Here is a 20,425-nt window from a genome sequence, read left to right as displayed (position 1 = left end):
TACATATTTAGAAGTATATGCCACTGTTTTAATATTTCTGTAATTGTGAAAGGTTCTGGTATGACTGAGTGAGAGCGGCCATTTTCCTTCCACTCAGGAAGTGTAATATGCTGATACAGGGCCAGTCCTGCGAACTGCTGAGCAACCTCAATTAACATTGACTTTCTATTGCTGGTACTCAGCAATTTGCAGGTGTGGCTCCTCCCTTTTTTTAATAAAGGAAGTGCCAATCAGCAGATAACTACATGGCAGAGGCTGAAGACTTTCATTGTTCCATGACTTACAAGGAAAAAATGGTGTGGAAAACAGAAGAATTGTTCATATTCAACAAAGTTAATGAACAAACAGGTGTTAATAAACAATAATACAAAAGTGACAAATCTCCAGACTCTTTCATCCATTTTGTCTGCTGATTAGCATTTCCTTTGTCACAAGCTAAAATGGCATAGGCTGGCAAAATTATATATTCCTCTTTCAATTTGAATTACTGACTTTTAATTTCATATAATAAAAGTTTGAAATAACTACTGTCTATTTACTCTTTTTTATAATTTGATGAAATTATTCTGCTATTTTATCCATAATTTACTGTTTTATTTTATGAGGGAACTAGCTGGTTACTGAACAAGAGGAATGAGATGAATAAAAGTGCAGAGATCTATATCATCTTAACAGCAAAATGTTGCAAACAGTTTATTTATAATATAAATTACTTAGTACATAATATAAATTAAGTTGTGAAAAGATAATGTTTTTTCACCTAAATAAAAATGCAATGGTGGGCTACATCATCTAGGCACACAATTGTAAGTGAAGGCTGGAACAGCAGCACTAACTCTGACTTGTTTAATACCTTCCATCTGTTGCAAGGGCTGTGAATAATTTCTGTTAAATGGAGCCATAAAATTAAGGCCTTGAGCCTGCAAGTTACTTTATGCCATTAGTGCTTCCACTGAAGTCTGTGAGATTACTCACATGCTTAAGTCTTTGCAGGACCAGGCTCTTACGGCTTGATTGTGTAACCTTTACTTATGTGTATCATTACCATCAAGAGCATTATTTATGTGATGATTTCAAATATAAGTAAGGGTTGCAGGATGATCTTCAAAGCAGTTCTGAAGTAAATCTGATTTTCTTTTCAAGCCAGTGGAAAAATTTTCTGCTTCCAATTGAACTGAATGCACAATGGGGAGCTGAATTTATGATGTACAAAACCTGTAGCAATATTGCAATGCATCTCTTTTTTTAATTAAAAATATAGCCTGATTGGGGGCCTGATCTAAAGCCTGTTGAAGTCAGTGGGAGTCTTTTTGTTGGCTTCAGTGGCCTTTGAATCTAGTCCTGTGAGCAAAGATTTTGTCTAAGTTAATTGTTCGGGTTTTTTCTTGTTTAAACACACACAGGTCACAAAACGATAGTGATAAAGAGCAAATGGACTTGGAGAGAAGATTTCGAGAAAAAGACCTTGAAAGACAAAGATATCGGTTGGATGATGGCAGAAAACATAGAGCCCACTATGAATTTGACAAGTTTGTGAGAAGGAATGAAGAAGAGCTGAAATGGGGGAAAGGATACAGCCAAGACAGAGGGAAGAAAGGGAACCACAACTACAGCTTCACTGTGGAGGCCGTAGACAAACTGGGTAAAGAGGACAAGTGTGATGACATGGCATCCAAAAAGGAGCGCATAAGAAATAAGGTTCTTTTATTCATTTAGGATAATCTTTCATTAGTAAAATATACCTCAAGGCCACAGGTTTTACTTTTGCAATCTCAGCATAAAGATGCTTTTTTCAAGAAAAGCAATTCTTTATTTGTTTTTAGGTAAAACCCAGATTTCTATATTTTTAAAAATAACAGTTAAAATGATTTAAGGCGATAGGATTTATCTTCTCTGGTCATATATACATACAATATTTGGAATCTTCCTTAGAACATTAGTCTTGGAAGCCTAGCATTTTTTGAGTGTTTTAAAAGTTATATCACGGGTACTCTATAATAGATAGGGCCCTACCGAATTCACAGTCATGAAAAACGCGTTATGGACTGGGAAATCTGGTCTTCCCCCCTTAAATCTGGTCTTTTGTGTGCTTTTACTCTATACTATACAGATTTCACAGGGGAGACCAGCGTTTCTCAAATTGGGGGTCCTGACCCAAAAGGGAGTTGCAGGGGGGTTGCAAGGTTATTTCAGGGTGGTCACGGTATTGCCACCCTTACTTCTGCGCTGCCTTCAGAGCTGGGTGGCCAGAGAGCAGTGGCTGTTGGTTGGGCGCCCAGCTCTGAAGGCCACGCCCCACCAGCAGCAATGCAGAAGTAAGAGTGGCAATACCATACCATGCCACCCTTATTCCTGCTCTGCTGCCTTCAGAGGTGGGCGGCCAGAGAGTGGCGGCTGCTTATGGAGGGCCCAGTGCTGCAGGCAGCAGTGCAGAAGTAATGGTGGCAATACCATACCATGCCTTCCTTACTTCTGCGCTGCTGCTGGCGGCAGCTCTGCTTTCAGAGCTGGGCTTCCGGCCAGCAGCCGCCACTCTCCAGCTGCACAGCTTTGAAGGCAGCGCTGCCGCCAGCAGTAGCGCAGAAGTAAGGATAGCAGTACCGCAACACCCTCTACATACAATAACCTTGTGACCACCACACATCTCCTTTTTGGGTCAGGACCCCTACAATTACACCTGAAATTTCAGATTTAAATAGCTGAAATCATTAAATTTATGATTTTTAAATCCCTATGACCGTGAAATTGACCAAAATGGACCGTGAATTAGGTAGGGCCCTAATAATAGAGTTTGAAAACTTTGGCTTATTATCCTTTTAAAAGTGAATTTATTCTAAGTAGAATCTTTACTAGTCAGGCAGATTACTGGCTGGCTTACAGTTATTCAGTTTTTAAAGTAAAAGTAAATAAATAAACAGTTTATCCAGAAATGAGCATATTTAGAAATCTTCAGTACAGAAGATAGGAAAGTAGATCTTGCAATCTTCATCCATTCTGCCCTCAGGTAAAGGTTCTCCCTGGCTGAGTGCAAATCATCCCATTGAGAAGTGCCAAATCCAGGGAAATAACCTGTTCAAAAACCAGCCACAATTGGGCAGCTTCTTGAATGGGACTACATGCAGAAAACCATTTTCCTATCTTCACCTTGAAACCTGTGGAGCCCCTTTCTGAGGGCTTGGGGCTTTGTGATTTCAGAGGGCGTGTCATAGCATTTCCAAGAGATGTCTGCTATTAGTGGCCTCATTCTCTCCCCATTCTAATCATTAAAGTTTTTCATTCAAGATGGTTGACACTGTCTTGTATGGAATCCCCCTCTGTAATGTGCACCTCTTCTGAAGGGGGTTTTCAAAGCAGGCACAGGCAAGGTCCCCATGACAGTGTGCCTCCAGAGGGAGCTGCGCTTTTGCTAGAGATAGGACAGGCAAGGAGTAGCCATACTCTTTTTTCTCTGCCACCTCTAGCAGCTGTCTGAATCTCTGTCTAAAAATATTAAAAACATATTAAATTGATATAAACCATTTTATAAAAAAATTAAACATTCAGTTGAGCTTTTTTCAGTCTGATAAACATGGAAACTGTGATGGATAAAGAGGGTCTGTGATATATAAAAGCTGACTGATCCTTTATTGTAATGGTTCTGGTGGGTTCTATGTTCATTGTTCATCATAGGGTTTAGGACTGCATGACTGGTGTTGATTGGCTGCATGTGATGAAGAGAGATAAGTAACACGCTGATGTGGCTGCTCATAGCACCACAAAACACTTCCTACAACAACTTGTTCTTAAACCTCCTAAATAAAAAGTCTGGTATCTAATCTAAAGAAATGGAAAATAAAGAGAAAGCAGGGTTAAACAAGGCTGAAGTTCAAGCAAAGAAGGGGGAAGAGAAGAGCTGATAATGAAGGATGTATCAGTGAAGGGGAAAAATAATGAAGGAAAAAACAAGACCAAAGGGACTGAAAATTGTGAGGGACAGTTGAAAGGAAATAAGGATTGAGATGGAACAGAATTCAGTGCTCTGCCGTTTTCTTAAAATGGCCTATTCCATGCCATTTTCTGGACTAAACCCTACACTTTAAAACAGAGGTCAAATATGATCTCGTCATAGCATCAAAGTCTAATGTTTGTGATAGTTAAAATAAATAGCCTCATTAGGCAGAGGCTTTTAAACAGTAATCATTCACAGTATTTTATTGTCCTAGAAAGTCTTTAGCATATCTATCTATGCACCCAAGAATTATCAGCATTCTCCTTTTTGGGAGTTTGAGGTGCTTTTTTTCTTATAAATGTGCTACTATTTGATATTCAGATCAGCAAGTTTTTGATGATTTCAGTCACTATGCCTATACAGTTAGCCATTCTTCCTTTGTACTCATTTTGTTTCCTGATTCACATTGGGTGGTATCCACTCTACTCATATAGAACATGAATATCTTCTATATGAATATGGAATGCCAAATTTAATTTGCAGTTCACTATTCTAATTTTATCAAGCCCTGGTTGTTCTGTTTTCCCACTGATTAGTATTATTTTATTATATTTGTATTTATTATCTGACATTCTTGTATAGAGCCATAAGTGTGCATGGCACCAGTTATTGACCTCCCCAGCTTATACTATAGATTGTATCAAAATTTACCACAGAATTATCTTGGCCTTTGTTATCACATTCTGTTAGATCAGGGATCGGCAGCGTTTGGCATGCAGCCCACCAGGGTAAGCCCCCTGGCGGGTTGGGCCGGTTTGTTTACTTGCCGCGTTTGCAGGTTCGGCCGATCGCAGCTCCCACTGGCCATGGTTGGCCGCTCCAGATCAATGGGGGCTGCGGGAAGCGGTGGCCAGCACATCCCTCAGCCCACGCAACTTCCCGCAGCCCCATTGGCCTGGAGTGGCGAACCGCGCCAAGAGGCTTACCTTGGCAGGCGACATGCCAAACGTTGCCGATCCTTGTGTTAGATAATATTTTTGCTCACAGTTTAAATTAAATGTAATATAATCATCCTGTTTTACAGCTGTTTTATTTTACTCAAAATTCTTGGCTCCCAAGAACAGTGTTATAAAAGAGGTGGATAATAAATGCAAAATCTGTTTTCATTACACTCCATCTTTTTCCTAGTTCTCATTAAATACAAAATGATTTTACACAAAATCCACTATCTACGTAAACTCAGGTTAGTCACTTTAAGGCCTTGTCTACACTACAGAGATTTGTCGACGAAAGTCACATTGACACTTAAAAAGTGCTATAATAAAAATCAGTATTTCATGTTCACACTCGCTCTCTCTGTCATCAGATCACGTCCGCAGTTGGGGCACTATCATCGACAGTGTGAGCAATGCATTGTGAGTACCTACCCACAGTCCAGCTCGACACCTTCTGCCACTAGGTCTTGTGGGAAGGTGGAGCAGATCGCTGCACATCTTGGGACCAGGCGAAATGTCCCATGATGCATTGTTTTCTGTCCCAGCATTCCATGGGCTTCTGGTTTTCTTTCACGGCATTTTTCAACGGCCCTTGTTTGCTGTGCACCGTGGCATCTTTGTGAGAAGGGATGGATCCAGCACTGCTCTCCTACGCTCTGATAACTGTCATTAAGACATCGCAGATGGTAGTGCAGTTAATCACAAAGTTCCTAACTGAAGAAGACTCCCAGTTGCCAGATGTGCTGTGTGATATAGATAGAAGCAACTTTAGATTGCTTTTGGCATTCACAAAACAGCTGCAGACGGTGGGACATCGCTTTTGGGCTTGGGAAACAAGCACTGAATGACGAGCGGTGGCTACAGAATTTTCGGATGTGTAAATCCACCTTCCTGGAACTGTGTGCGGAGCTCGCCCAGCACTATGGCACAAGGACACCAGAATGAGAGCTGCCCTATCGGTAGAGAAGTGCGTGGCAATCACTCTGTAGAAGCTGGCGACTCCAGGCTGATACTGGTCGGTCACGAATCAATTTGGAGTTGGGAAGTTGACTGTTGGGGCTGCGTTAATGCAAGTGTGCAGGGCAATTAATCACATCCTGCTACGAAGGACAATGACTCTGGGAAATGTGTGTGAAATAGTGGACGGCTTTTCAGAAATGGGTTTCCCTAACAGTGGAGGGGCGATAGATGGCACACATATTCAATTTTGGCACCAGACCACCTTGCGACGGAGTACATCAATAGGAAGAGGTACTTCTCCATGGTGTTGCAGGCACTTGTGGATCACCATGGGCATTTCACTGACATCAACACGGGGTGGTCCAGGAAGGTGCATGACGCTTGTATAGAAAGTTACAAGTGGGGACTTTCTTTCCAGACCAGAAGATTATAGTGGGGGATGTTGAAATGCCCATAGTGATCCTGGGAGATCCGTCATACCCCTTACAGCCATGGCTCATGAAACCTTACACAGGAAACCTGAACAGCAGTAAGGAGCGGTTCAACAACAGGCTGGGTAGATGCTAGATGACAGTGGAATGTGCCTTTGGCAGATTAAAGGCATGCTTGCAATGCCTTTATGGCAGGTTAGACCTCAGTGAGGATAATATTCCCATGGTCATAGCCTCGTGTTGTATATTGCATAATCTTTGTGAAGGTAAGGGTGAAAGGTTTGCTTGGGTGGAGTATTGAGGCAGATTGCTTGGCTGCTGATTTTGAGCAGAGGGGCCAGGAGGGGAGCAATTTGAATCAGGGAGGCTTTGAGGCAAAACTTTGAAAATGAGAACCAGTAATGTATATCTCTGTGATTGGTGCTACAATGTTACATTACATGTAGCTTTCCTAGGAAGCAATGGCGAAATTTGAGGCCTTACATTCCAGTAAGCAAATGATTAAACAGAGAAGTCCCAGAAAGCAGAAAGGACTGTGTGGGCGGAGTTGGGAGGGGCACAGAAAAGAGTTCTGAATGTACTGCAGGGGAGGGCGGGCATGCATCTACTCAGTCTGCAGCATTATTAAGGACTTCAGTATCTATGTTTGCTCATCCATTACTTTAATCATCCGCTCAGTAGAATCCTTAACAAACTCCTGATTTTCTTTTCTGTCCTGCCTTTCGGCTTCCCTCCACTTCTTGCGCTCCCTTTTCTCTGCATTGGAAAAGTGCAGTACCTCCCGGAACATGTCTTCTTTGCGCCGTCTTGGGCGCTTTCTTATCTGGCAGAGATGCTTGGCTGGTGTTTGTGGGGTATTCCTAAAGGCCACATCTGCCGAAGCACAAGGAACAATGCACAGAAGTATGATTGTTAAGTTCACGCACAGTATTGAAACATTTCAGTAAAATACACCTCTGGTAACATAACAATCACTTTCTCACTGACCCTTGGCAAGCACACATCTCGGTGAACACTCAAAGCATGGTGAGTGTTGGCTGGGGGGAGGGGTGCTCTACGTGGGGAAAAGAACACTCTGTAAGGGTTGCAGTGCAGCCAACTAGGGAAAAAATTATAAAATTCTCCCACACTTTCCCACAGGCCGGGATCATTGTGGTAGACATCTCACTATTGAGGGTAAGCAGGGAAGCGAGGGTACATCTACATGCTTGTAGCTTCCACCATGGTCCCTATGCTGCTTGCCTGCGTGCCGCTTTGGTCCCTGAACAAGTGATTGCCGAATGGCTTAGGAAAGTTCCCTACAGTGGGGGAAGGAACAAAGCAGCTCTGCCAAGGAACCTTCAGTAGAGGATTGCTGAGTACCTCCAGGAAACTTTCCTAGAAATCTCTGGAGGATTGCTGTGAGATCTCGGCGTACATCAACACCCTGTTCTGCCGTACTGATTAGTTGCACAGGGAAGTGTCCAGTACACAAAAACACAGCCAGCCTTGTACATTTCTATACCCTGAACTCACCTCTGCATTACGCAAACCACAGCCACTTACCAGGCATCTCCTCTCCTGCTTCTTGCTCGCTGGAGAGCAACTGCTGAAACTGGCTAGACACCTCTGAAGTGGTGAACAGTTGCTGGCTGCCTGCCTGCCCCACTGGGAGACCCCACCGTGAGCTCCACATCATCATCTAACTCCGCCTCTTCATCAGTGACTTCGTCGTCCGGGTTAGGTCCTTTTTCCACCACCTCCAGGCCCACCAAAGTATCCACAGGGCTATTGGTGATGGAGGTGGGATAGCGAGAATAGCATCCAGCTCCTTATAGAACTGGCAGGACTTAGATGCAGCACCAGAGCGACGGTTTGCCTCCCTCGCCTTATGCCTGCCTCAGCTCCTTTATCTTCGCTCTGCACTGCAGCATGTCCCGATCATAGCCCTTTTCACACAAGCCTCGAGAAATCTGCCCATAGGTATCAAAATTCCTATGGCTCAAGTGCAGCTGGGACTGCATAGCCTCCTCTCCCCATATGCTAGGCAGCTCCAGCAGCTCCGCAGTGGTCCAAGTGGGAGAGCGTTTGCTGTGATAAGCCACCATGGTCACCTGGGAAGATGCAATGAGACCTCTCCACACCAAGTAAACAGGAAATGGAATTTCAAAAATTCCTGGGGCATCTAAGGGGGAGGGGTGGATGGTTGTTTACTGACTGCAGGGCAGTGGAGTTCAAACTGCTGATCAGAGCAGTCAGGATGGGTGTTGTGGGATACCTCCTGGAGGCCAATTAAAGCGATAAAATCAAGCGTAGTGTCTACACTGTCACTTTGTCGACAAAAATTTTGCAGAAAAAGACTTATGTCTCTGATCAGGATGGTTTTATTTTGTCGTCAAAACGGCATTTTTGCCACCAAAAGTCGCATCGCAGTGTGTATGCATTCACTGTTTTGTCGACAAAAGCTGCCTTTTGTTGACATAACTCTGTAGTATAGACAAGGCCTAAATCTCACATATGTGAATAAATGATAGTTTTCTCCAAAAGTTAACCTTATGCACTTCTTTCTAGGATCGTCCAGCCATGCAGTTATACCAGCCAGGAGCTCGCATTCGAACACATACGGGATCTACAAGTAAGATCTATGACTGCAGTGGGAAGTCCTCTGAAGATGCCTGCGATAGAAAGTATGAGGTAGATAATTCAACTGGAGGTGGTTCAGAGAAGAGTGAAGAGGCAGAATGAAAGATTGGGGTAGAAAACTTGTGAAAAAAATGAATTTAAGATTTAATTTCTGCTCAAAAATATATCAGGCCACTTCAGAATTCCACAGATTGGACCAACAAAACTATAATACATCTGTCTCTTTCTTTCTTTAAAATGAAGAAAATGGTGATCGGAGGCAGATAAAATATCACGTAAAAGAAATTCAGTTGCTTTTCTACAAAAACCAGAAGCAAGCACTGTTTGACTAGTTTAGTAGTGGTTCAGTATTTTAGTAAATTTACCTTTAGCTAGAAAACCTCTATTAGTTTTAAACTAGTATTTATATAAAACTTGTCAGAAAATATTTCACTTAGTCTAGCCTGTTAAATTGAGAGAAATAAAGAAATGTATATTTGCATCAGTTTGAAATCTGAGGCACTTTAAATGTGTTCTGTGAATGGCATTAACTACATAGGACCCAATCCTGCGAACGCCATCAGGCATAGTGCTTACTACAGAGAGTAGTACTATTGAAGTCAAAGGGACTACACCCAGCAGAAGCACTGTCGCCAGTAGCGTTTGCAGGATCAGACCCATAGTTTGCAAACGTTTATTGGTATCCGTACCTCATTGTGTTTACATTGTTTTTCAATTAACTATAGTGTCAGGTAAGTGTGAATAAAAGCTACTATATGTTGTTATAAAATTGGTCTTTTTCTTAACCACTTTTGCCTTTTATGTTCTAATATATTCCTGTGTCTAAAACAGAAAAAGCTAACGCAAACCTCAGCACTTAAATACTGTATCTGGTTTTACTAAAATTGCATTTTTATTATTTATTTTTGTCTTGGCACTGACTTTTTAAAAAGTGATTGTACAGTGATGACTTTTTATATGTTAAATGTTTCACATAAGTTGCATTTGCAGGATTTGGAACATGTATGATATATATGTTATAAAATATAATTTGTTTGAAAAAAACACACACATAGCAGCTCCAACATTTCATTTTGCAGACCTAAGCCAAATTCCACCCTCTGATGCATGCATATGGCTCCCAATGTCTTCAGAGACAGCTAAATGTCCATCCAAGGGCAAAATATGGCTCTTTCATAGTTGTCTTTTATGACTGATGCGCTTTTCAGTTGTCTGAAACCAACATCTGCTTTGTCAGTGAAGTTAAATATTAAGATGTTTGCTTATTTTTGACATTCTACTTTGAACATTTTGTTATTAAGTGTAACATCTGATTGTTCTAAACTCAAAGAAAAATTCATTGTATTTTCCCAGACATTAAACATTAAATATAATAAAAAGTAAAAACATTTTAACTCTGAACTGAAAAATGATCTTCCACAATTATTTTGCCTATTAAGAAAGATAGTATGCCATTTATTAGTATTAAAAGGCAGATTAAAAATATGATTGAAGAGTTTTAATATTAACTTTACATATAAGATATGTGCAAGAGGATTAACCATTTTTTACCGACTTAAACTACTTTGAAGTAAGACACTCTTAATATTAAATAAGACTGTCATCACAGAATGGGCTGAGTTGGGCTCTATCCCACCTATGCTGGGTTTGGGCTGGTGTTTGGGTCAGGTGACTAGGATCAGGTGACAGTATCCCAAGAGTGGAGCTTCCTATTATGGGAGCCTATGTAGCATGAAGGGAGAGCCTTGCAGGAAGCAGGAATGCTGGCTACAGTAGAGCCAGATCAGTGACCGAAAATGCTAGGCAGTTCTCCACAGTTTTGCTGGACTCTTTGTTAACTCTGAAAAGGATGAGCTGTAATGACTTAGCCAGAGGGCTTATCACTTCGGTGACCCAATAGCTCTGGGTTGCTGGACTGTATGAGGGAGACAGTGAGTTGACCAGGGTAGGGAAACTGAGGCAAACGGGTGCCTGGAAGCCAAGGGAGGTAAAGTGATCTTTTCATAACTGTCCACCCACAGATTTACACCAAAATAAGGAGAGGTGTCAATTCAAACCAGATTAGTTATTTAGGTGCATCTTTATGTAAACCGCAAATCTTTGTAGGATCAGGGCCCAAATGAGACCAAATATTTCCAGCCTCTTTGAATTATAGGAGGTGGTGACCGAGCCCATCAGCCTAAAGGCCAACACCCCACCCTTGGATGTGGGAGGGGCCACAAGATCCAGAATGCAGCTGATTCTTCTTCAAGATATGTTGTCCATGTACAATCCAGACTTGATGCTCATGTGTCCCGTGCAGTTGTGTTCAGAATCTTTTGGCCAGCAGCATCTGTTGGTGCCACACATGCACCCTGAATGTGCTTGTGCTCCCCCTCCTGAGGTCATATAGGTTAGAGTGGGGCTGACCAAACCTCAGTTCCTTCTTACTGCCTGTGACTGCAAGGCAGAACCGAGAGCAGTGTACTTGTCTGTTGTTCACTTGCGATTATAAAACTGATATCGCCATACATAGTTAGCTATTCAGTGTAGATGTAGCATAGTTTAGAAACAGTTTTTTATTAGGTTTCTGTTCCAGATAGTTTTTTCTCTGTCTTTTAGCTAGGCTTCAGTCCTTATGGCTGAGCAAAAATCACCAGGGTAAAAATATTGCCTTTTGGGCAAGGTGGCCACACCCCTCAACAACAGGCATATTAGATTCTGTTTGGATGGGAGCATATTACCAACAAACGCTCCATTTATCTGTCTTTTTCTAAAAGAACTTGAAAAGCAAGGGAGGCTCATTTAAAGCTTTACTCTTAGACAAATATATAAGGCCAACCTCAGACCAGGGTAAACAAGATCTGCCTGGGTCTGAAGACTCTGTTCCCAGAAGTGCTCTGGTGATGGTGAATGCCGCAAGCTCCTCTACAGCTCCAGCTCCTGTGAAGCACACCTCTGCTGCCACTTCTAAGTCCTCTCAGCCATGAGGGGCAGAACACAGCACCACTCTTTTAAAGAGTAGGACAGGCGCCATCTGAGGAACCTGTAAAAAGGAAGAGAGTTATGCTATGTCTACACTGTCACTTTTGTCGGTATCACTTATGTCACTCAGGGGTGTGACTCTCCCTGTGCGACATAAATTACACTGACAGAAGCACCGATGTGGCAGGAGACATAGCTACTGCCACTTGTTGTTGGTGGTTTAATTAGGTCGACAGGAGAGCTCTCTCCCATCGGCATAGAGCAGCTACACGGGAGATCTTACAGTGGTACAACTGCATCAGTACAGCTGTGCCACTGTAAGGTCTCTAGTGTAGACATGGCCATAGATCTCATGCCTCCTCTCACAAGGATAGAACAAGGTCTGACTTAAGTCCCTCTGGCACTCATAAACATTCTGGTCTCTGTACACCAGTACCAGACAGGGAGCACCTTCACACAGTCTCCACTACTTTTTCAGCAGTGCTGTCTCCAGGGCACTCAGTACTGATGCTGCGGCTTCCTGCTTTGGTACCAATAACCTTGGTACCTTGTTGGCATAATCTATTCTGGTACTGACTACCTCAAAAAAATCTGCTCAGATTCACAGCACGAGGAGATCTAGTGGTAACCATGTTCCCTGACTCAGTGCTGTTATCATTAGGGCTCTGTGCCTGTCACAGAGGTCACAGAAGTCACGGATTTCGTGACTTTCCATGACCTCCATGACTTCTGCAGCTGCCAGTGTGGCTGACCCCAGGGCCGCCCAAGCAGCTGGCCCTGGGGACAACCATTGGCCATTGCTGGAGCAACTCTGCAGCCAGCTGCACCAGCCACTGCTCGGGCAGCCCCAAACAGTAGCTGGTGCGGCTGGCCCTGGGGACCCCCTGGTCAGTGGTCCCAGGTTGCTGAAGCAGCCATTGCTGAGTGGCTGCCTGCAGCAGTCCTGGGGCATCCGGAGCAGTGGCAGGTGGGTGGCCCCAGGGGCGGCTGGAGCAGCCGCTGCTTGGCAGCCCCCACAGCTGGTGCTGCTGGCCCTGGGCCCCCCTGCGAGCAGCAGCCTCCGGGGCTCACCTCCTGAGCAGCAGCAGCGGCCCGCCAGGGCTCCTGCCCTCCTGGGCTCCCCCACAGCAGCGCCTCCCCCAGCTAAGATTTAGTCAGGGGTAAAAGTCATGGACAGGTCACAGCCAGGCCATGAATTTTTGTTTATTGCCCATGACCTGTCTATGACTTTTACTAAAAATACCCATGACTAAATTGTAGCCTTAGTTATCATCATCAGTAAACATATCCAAAGCAGTACCAGCTGTGGATATTTCTTCAGCACCGAGTGTAGCTGTGGTACTGATGAAAGAATTTCCCAGATCAAGTCAGGACTCCAACTAAATTGGCACCTCCACTGGAGGAGCAGTAGATCTCTGTGGGGGAGATTCACCTTCTGTCTCCCTGAGGCCCTCCCATCAGCTATGATCCGTATATACCCAACAGAGAATCCAGGGTTCATGGTCACTATAGCAAATATAGAGTCGATAGAGTGAGACATCCTCCTGGTACCCTTCCCTTGCCCCCCAACTCATGTTGCTTACAGCCCTTATTCATGGCCATATTGGGCACTATCGGGCTTTCATCAGGTGGCCTCTAGTCCTAAATCTCCTATCCAAGTAGCATCTGTGAGAGACCAATAGCAACAGCCATCCAGGTAGCAACTGAGGATCCTCAACAGTTGCAAGTAGCTAAGGAACTCCACCAGCCAACTGATACTCCTCCTGCTGCCATTTTGTCATCTTCATCTGACAAAGCTGCGGTCCTACCTGCTCCATAACACTCAGACAACTACAAGACTTTTTAAGACCTCTATCGAATGGCAGAGACATAGCAATTTCAACTGAGGTTGTGCAGGAGAAGTCTCACACAAATTGTTAAGACATCTTGCACACAACCAGTAAATGAGGGACTCTTAGAACCTCTTCATCTTCTCTGGCAGACACATCTAGTCATCTAGCATCTAAAAAGGCAGACAAAAGGAACCAGGTGCCATCTTCATGATACGAGTATGTGTATACTCATCCCACATCTGGATCCCTTGTTTCAACCACAGCTCAGGAGAGAACAAAACAGCAAAACTCTAGGGCAACACCTAAAGAAAAAGAGCCCAATATTTGGATCTTCTGTGGAGAAAGGGATACTCCTCTATCCAGTTTAGGATTGCTGATTAACAACCACTCCTTGCCAAATATGACTACATAAATTGGCATAAGGTGTTGGAGTTCATAGAAAATTACCACAGGATCTGAGGGAGGAATTAAAATCCCTAATTGAAGAGGGTCAGTTAACATCTTGGGCCTCCTTGCAAACAGTGATTGAAGTATCGGATACTGCAGCAAGATCAATGGCAACAGCAGTGACCATGAGCCAGGCATCATGGTTGCAATCCTTGGGGATCCGGAAGGAAGTACAAACTGCTATAGAGGATCTCCCTTTTGAGAGTTGTAATCTCTTCAGCAGTAAGACAGATGATGCATGACATTTTTATAGGACTCACAAGCTACCCTAAGGTACCTGGATCTTAATATGCCACAACCCAGAAGAAAACAGCTTAAACAACACTATCCAACGCAGCCTTCTTCAGCCTCTTTCTGTCCTCCAGACCACAGGCCATGGGAACCACTCAGGAAGAAACAAAGATTGTACAGGAGACAACCTTCCACTTTCTCTTCCTCTGCAACAGCGAAATCAATACTTACATCCAGACAGATTGTTTGATGCTTTAGTCAAGAACTCCTTGAAACCATATCCAGGTTATCTTAACCCATTCCCCGCTCCATTTGGGGATCATTTATTTTCAAACTGTGTGGACCAATCTCACTGTGACACTATAATTCGGGGGATCACCCTGTAACCCCCATTTTCCTCATTTATATAATTGTGATCTTGCATATAAAGCATGCCATGTAAGGTACAGTAACTCCTCACTTAACGTTGTAGTTATGTTCCTGAAAAATGTGACTTTAAGCGAAACGATGTTAAGTGAATCCAATTTCCCCATAAGAATTAATGTAAATGGGGGGTTAGGTTCCAGGGAATTTTTTTTCACCAGACAAAAAACTACATATATATATACACACACACACACACAGAGTAAATGTTTTAAACAAACAATTTAATACTGTTCACAGCTATGATGATTGTGAAGCTTGGTTGAGGTGATGAAGTTAGAGGGTGGAAGAGGGTGAGATATTTCCCAGGGAATGCCTTGCTGCTAAATCAGTGGGTCTCAAACTTTTGTACTGGTGACCCCTTTCCCATAGTAAGCCTCTGAGTGCGACCCCCCCATATAAATTAAAAATACTTTTTTATATATTTAACACCATTATAAATGCTGGAGGCAAAGCAGGATTTGGGATGGAGGCTGACAGCTCGTGACCCTCCATGTAATAACCTCATGACCCCCTGAGGGGTCCCGACCCCGAGTTTGAGAACTCCTGTGCTAAATGATGAACTAGCACTCGTCTGAGTCCTCAAGGGTTAACACATTATTGTTAATGTAGCCTCTCATTCTACAAGGCAGCAGGAATGGAGGGGAGGGGAGATATCATAGCAGACAGAGACAGACACACACCTTGTGTATGGGAGAGAGAGAGAAATGCACACTGCCCCTTTAAGTAAGCTGACCCACTCTTAAGTGCATTGTCTTTTTAAGTGGATCAGGAAGTTGAGACAGCAGCTGCTGCCCCAGCCTCTCTCTCCCGTGTCCCCACCCTTCTCTATATGGAGAAGAAGAGGTAAGCGGGGTGTAGGAGCAGGGGAGAGGGGGACACCTGATATTAGCCCCCACCTTCCCCTCCCCCTCCTGCACAGCAAGCAGGAGTCTCAGGGAGTAGCTCCAAGGCAGAGGGCAGGAGCAGCACATGGCAGTGGGGGGAGGGATAGCTGCAATTGCTAGCCTGCTGGCAGCTGCTGCACAGGGAACTTAGAGGAGCGGGGAGTGATAGGGGGAGCTGATGGGGGGCTGCCGGTCCACCCTGGTTCCAAGCCCCCACCAGTTAGCTGCAACGGGCTGCTCTTCCTGCAAGCAGTGGACAAAGCAGGCTGCTGCCAAATGACGTTAGAAGGGAGCATTGCACAACTTTAAACGAGCACATTCCCTAATTGATCAGCAATGTAACAATGAAACAACGTTAACCAGGACGACTTTAAGTGAGGAGTTACTGTATCAGGGAAAAGGTTATGACCTGCTGAAAATCACTGTTCTATCTAAATATGTATATCATTAGTGCATATGAAGTTATGAGATTGTGTAGTATGGTTGTCACTAAAACATGCTGTAAGTTGGGGAATCGGCCAGATATTAGCTCGCCAGAGACAACAGCAAAGAAAGTAACCAACACCCTGGTGGGTTTCGAACAACCATCAACAGCCATTGTCCAGCAAGGGAGCTACACAAGGCCACACCAGGGGAATTGCTCAACCTTGCCTGGGGACTCAGCAATGCCCACCAGACATGCCTGGACTTGTGTTCTCCAGGCATATGGGACTAAGGGAATAAAACAGAATACAATGGCCCCATGCTTGGCCTTTTCTCCTCTCCCCACCTACGCTGCAAGCAACAAGGACACTCAGAAGACTGAAGACTCCAACAGAGGAGACTGGTCCAGGTTTCAAAGGTGAAACCTGTATATTATGAACTGCAGTATCCATTGGGATGAGAAAAACTGCTTAAACTAGATGTTGCCCAATCTAATAGGGTTGAGAGTTTAGACTGCATGCTTATATTTTATTTTTATTTTGGTAACCACTCTGACTTTTTGCCTATCACTTATAATCACTTAAAATCTATCTTTTGTAATCAATAAACTTGTTTTACTGTTTATCTTTACCAGTGAGTTTGCCTGAAGTGTTTGGTAAATTGTTCAGGTTTACAAAGGTCGGTGTATATCCACTTTCCATTGATGAAGTAGTGAACTAATTAATAAACTCGCACTGCTCATCTTGAGCTGTGCAAAATGGTATATTCCTGAGGTACCGTACTGGGAGCTGGGGGTATTTGGCTGGTACCTTTCTCTGTGTGATTCATGTGTGGCTCTGGGAGCATTTGTGCAATCTAGCTGGATGTGGGGCTCCACATGCTGTTGTGCTGAGTGATAACAGCTCCTGGAGGGGTTTGCTGCTTGTCATTAGCAAAGCATTGTGAGAGACAACCCAGGTTGGAGAGATAAGGGGGCACAGTGGTTCCACAGCCACAGGTTGTACCCCAGGGATCCCATCACAGTCACCCATCACTGTTGAGTCCTGGAAATAATCCAAGTGGGATACTGAATTCAGTTGAAAGCCCTCCCTCCCCATTTATCCTCCCTGTTCATTTTCAGGGACTCCTCTCATGAGAGACTATTACAACAGGATGTTGAGAGCCTTCTTACTCCAAGACCAACAGAAGAAGTGCCTCTTTAATACAAGGGAAAAGGTATTTATTCCTGTTACTTTTTAATTCCCAAGAAAAAAAGGAGAATGGCATCTTATTCTGGATTTAAGGGAACTCAAAACCTTTATTCATTATATCTAGCTCAGAATGGTGAGCTTTGCCTCAATTATCTCATCTCTAGATCTTCAGAGATGAGATGCAAGGCTGGATGAAGTCCATATACCTTCCCAGCAGTTATCTTAACAATATTCCTTATTCCTCTACATGTCCTAAAATTCTTAGATTGGTGGAAAATCCCTGATCAGGTATGCAAAGGTGTCCCATTTTTTCTCCCCCACTTCCCTCAAAGACAGTAGTGACAGATTCCTCCAACCTTGGCTAGGGAGCATACCTAGAACATCAATGTCTGTCTGCGGTCTTGAGAGGATACCACATAAATATGTTAGAACTCAGAGTGATTTGTTGTTTCTACCTTTGATTCAAGGCAGGACGATGCAGGTGATGATATACACCATCACAGCAATGTTCTGTATGAACAGATAAAGAGCAGGACCATTTTCTCTGTATGAAGAAGCAGCCTGCCTGTGGAATTGAGGCATCTGTTACCACATCAGCCTGACATCTGTGTACCTATCAGGACTAAAGAACACTCTAGCAGATGGCCTGAGCAGGTAGTTTTCAGATTACCATGACTTGACAATAAAGGACTCTATCATTCTGAAAGGTTTTTGAAAGTGGGACCAGCCCCACGTGGACTTATTTGCTACAGAAACAAAGAAAAAATTACCCACCTTTTTACTCCAGGGGAGTCCCAAGTCCAGGAGCCCTCTCAGATACATTCCTCACTCCTTGGACACTGCATCGAATGTATGCATATTTCCCAATTCCTCTTACACTGAGAGTTTTAAGGAAACTCAAATAAGAATCTGTGGTAATGATCCAGATAGCACCAGATTGGCTCAGACAATTCGGATATCAAGACCTCATGAGAGTCAATTCAACTTCCAAAACTTTGCCAGTAAGTCCAGACATAGTCTCCCTGATCATCTTGCATCTGAAGCTGACCTCTCTATGGCTCATAGCCTGACTGTAGGCTGGCAGACTCCCATGAAGAGATCTTGTTCTAAGGATGTCAAAAATATTCTCAGACAAAGTAGAAGGGAATCTAAAAAAATCACCTATGCAGCAAAGCAGGAAAAGTTCTGCCTTTGGGCACAGCAACACAGTATTTCTCCAACAGAATTAGATGATCCTAATATTCTGGACTACGTAACATAATTTAAAAGATCAGGACTTTCTATCAGGGTGTACCTGGCAGTTATATCAGTGTACCTTCCTCTGATACAGAACCACACAGTTTTCACATCATACAGTGGCTAGATTTCTTAAAGGCCTCAGACATGTGTTCTCACCTTTTACCCTCTTGGGATCTCAGTATGGTTCTAGCTGTGTTGGTGGATCTTCCCTGTGAGCACCTGACATAGTGACGGGCTGAAGGGATGAGTTATCTGATTCTGATAGAGTCCATCACACGTATCTATACTGCTACCCCAGAGGTAAGTTCAGTATTACCAGCCCCAAGTATTCACAGTCAGGAGTTGCCCCTCTTGATTTTTTTTTAATATTTTTTTATTAATATTACTTGGAGTTCTTTTTATTTGACTCCTTGGTTCTGAACATCTAAGGTATACAGTGGGCATGCTTTCAAACTTTTCTCTGCAGCCAGAAGGGGTTTTGTTTTAAATAAAAGTTGAGGTGCTCAAATAATCCCTTTACTTCAGGAGCTGAGGCTTAAAAAGACACCAAATAGCACAAGACTCAATAATAAAATTGCAAGTGTTGGCAATGCTGTAACTAGCCCTGCAATTCATAAAAATACTGTAAGAACGTGTCTCACATGCTCTGTTGTACCAAGTTTCTTGAGTCTCATGGTGGCTCTGCAGTCCTGACCCCCACAGTATAGGCTGGGAGCTGCTCTAACTTCTACAAGGGTACAGTACCTAAGTGGCCATTATGACAGCTGAGCATATCAGCCACAACCCTTTCCTACCCATGACTCATGCCAAGTGCTAGGGCTAAATGGAGATGGTGGTTTGGGGGCTGGCCACACCTGCTCTGTGCCAGCTGAGAGCTCTGTCACACCAGGGGAACTATCAGCTGGCCAGATCTGCCTGCTTTAGGGTGCCAGGGTTTTTGCATTGGAATGAAACAGATTGCACCAAAATCACAGATATTTTCAAAAAATGTGCACGAGAAAGGACAGCCCAAGGTTTTCTGAAAAGGCTTCATCCCCTGTCCCACCTCCACCTTTGTTCAAAGGACACAAGATGAGCACGCTCTTACAGTGTCAATATGCTCTGTTTATTTTTTAATCTACATATCTACAGTAAATGGACTTAATTTTTTTCTGAGAAATTTAGCCTCCCCCCTTGGTTATATTTATGAGAAACTGTTTTTCTTTAGATGGCAGAATAAATGAAATAGGTTTCCCAGTCCTTGATCCACTCCTCTCTTAAGCATATGCTTCCCAAGGGTTTTTATTATTATTATTATTATTATTTCCCCTGGTAGGTCCTTGTTAAAATCTTCAGGCGCATTCCCATTGCTATGCAAAGACTCTGCTGGCTGAACTTGTTTTTGCCCCTGCTCAGACTAGCCAGAAAGAACAGCTGCTTGTCTGTTGCCAAGCAACAGCAGTAGGCTCATACTACACCAGCTGACTTGCGCTGAAAATGAGTGTATCTGCCTAGCAACCTGCTGCACTTCCCCAATGAGGCAATCTGGTAGTACACAAATAAATGCAGATGTGCAGCCAGCCTTCATGCAGAGTACAAATGGTGTGAAAATTTTTATTTCTACCATATTAACTCGCTTTGCACAATGACCCAAACTCATTCTTGCAATTTCATTGACGACGATGGAATTGCATCCACTGACACTACAGCTGAATTTAGTTCAATATGTTGGTTGTAAGAGGTTATACTCTGTGTTTAATAAGAACTTTCAGCATTTTAATGACCAACAGCCATCTCTGTCTGTTGCACCCTTTTTTCACTGAAGACATTACTTATGGGTCAAGTCATCAATATTTTATAGTGGGTAAGTCCTT

At 43.4% G+C, this 20,425-nt stretch overlaps 1 protein-coding gene across 7 annotated transcripts in view; it reads left to right on the top strand.

Annotated features, from left to right (window-relative positions):
- The window catches only part of UPF3A (UPF3A regulator of nonsense mediated mRNA decay), a 52,905-nt gene extending 42,568 nt beyond the window's left edge, over positions 1-10,337 (top strand). For 3 of the 7 annotated variants that reach the window (XM_005295909.4, XM_005295908.4, XM_042861409.2), the window contains 2 exons: positions 1,404-1,698; positions 8,865-10,337. In XM_005295909.4, the coding sequence (XP_005295966.3) occupies positions 1,404-1,698; positions 8,865-9,038 (469 nt within the window). In that variant the 3' untranslated portion in view covers positions 9,039-10,337. Of the gene's footprint in view, positions 1-1,403; positions 1,699-5,294; positions 5,344-8,864 lie in introns of all 7 variants that reach the window. The other 4 variants (XM_065580988.1, XM_005295911.4, XM_005295910.4 and 1 more) reach the window with 3 other exon arrangements.
- Positions 10,338-20,425: the final 10,088 nt, after the last annotated feature.

The sequence above is a fragment of the Chrysemys picta genome, chromosome 1 (genome assembly GCF_011386835.1).
Source record: "Chrysemys picta bellii isolate R12L10 chromosome 1, ASM1138683v2, whole genome shotgun sequence".
Classification (NCBI taxonomy): Eukaryota; Metazoa; Chordata; order Testudines; family Emydidae; genus Chrysemys; species Chrysemys picta.
Note: the sequence above shows the minus strand (reverse complement) of the source record. Positions and strands in the feature narration are given on the sequence as shown.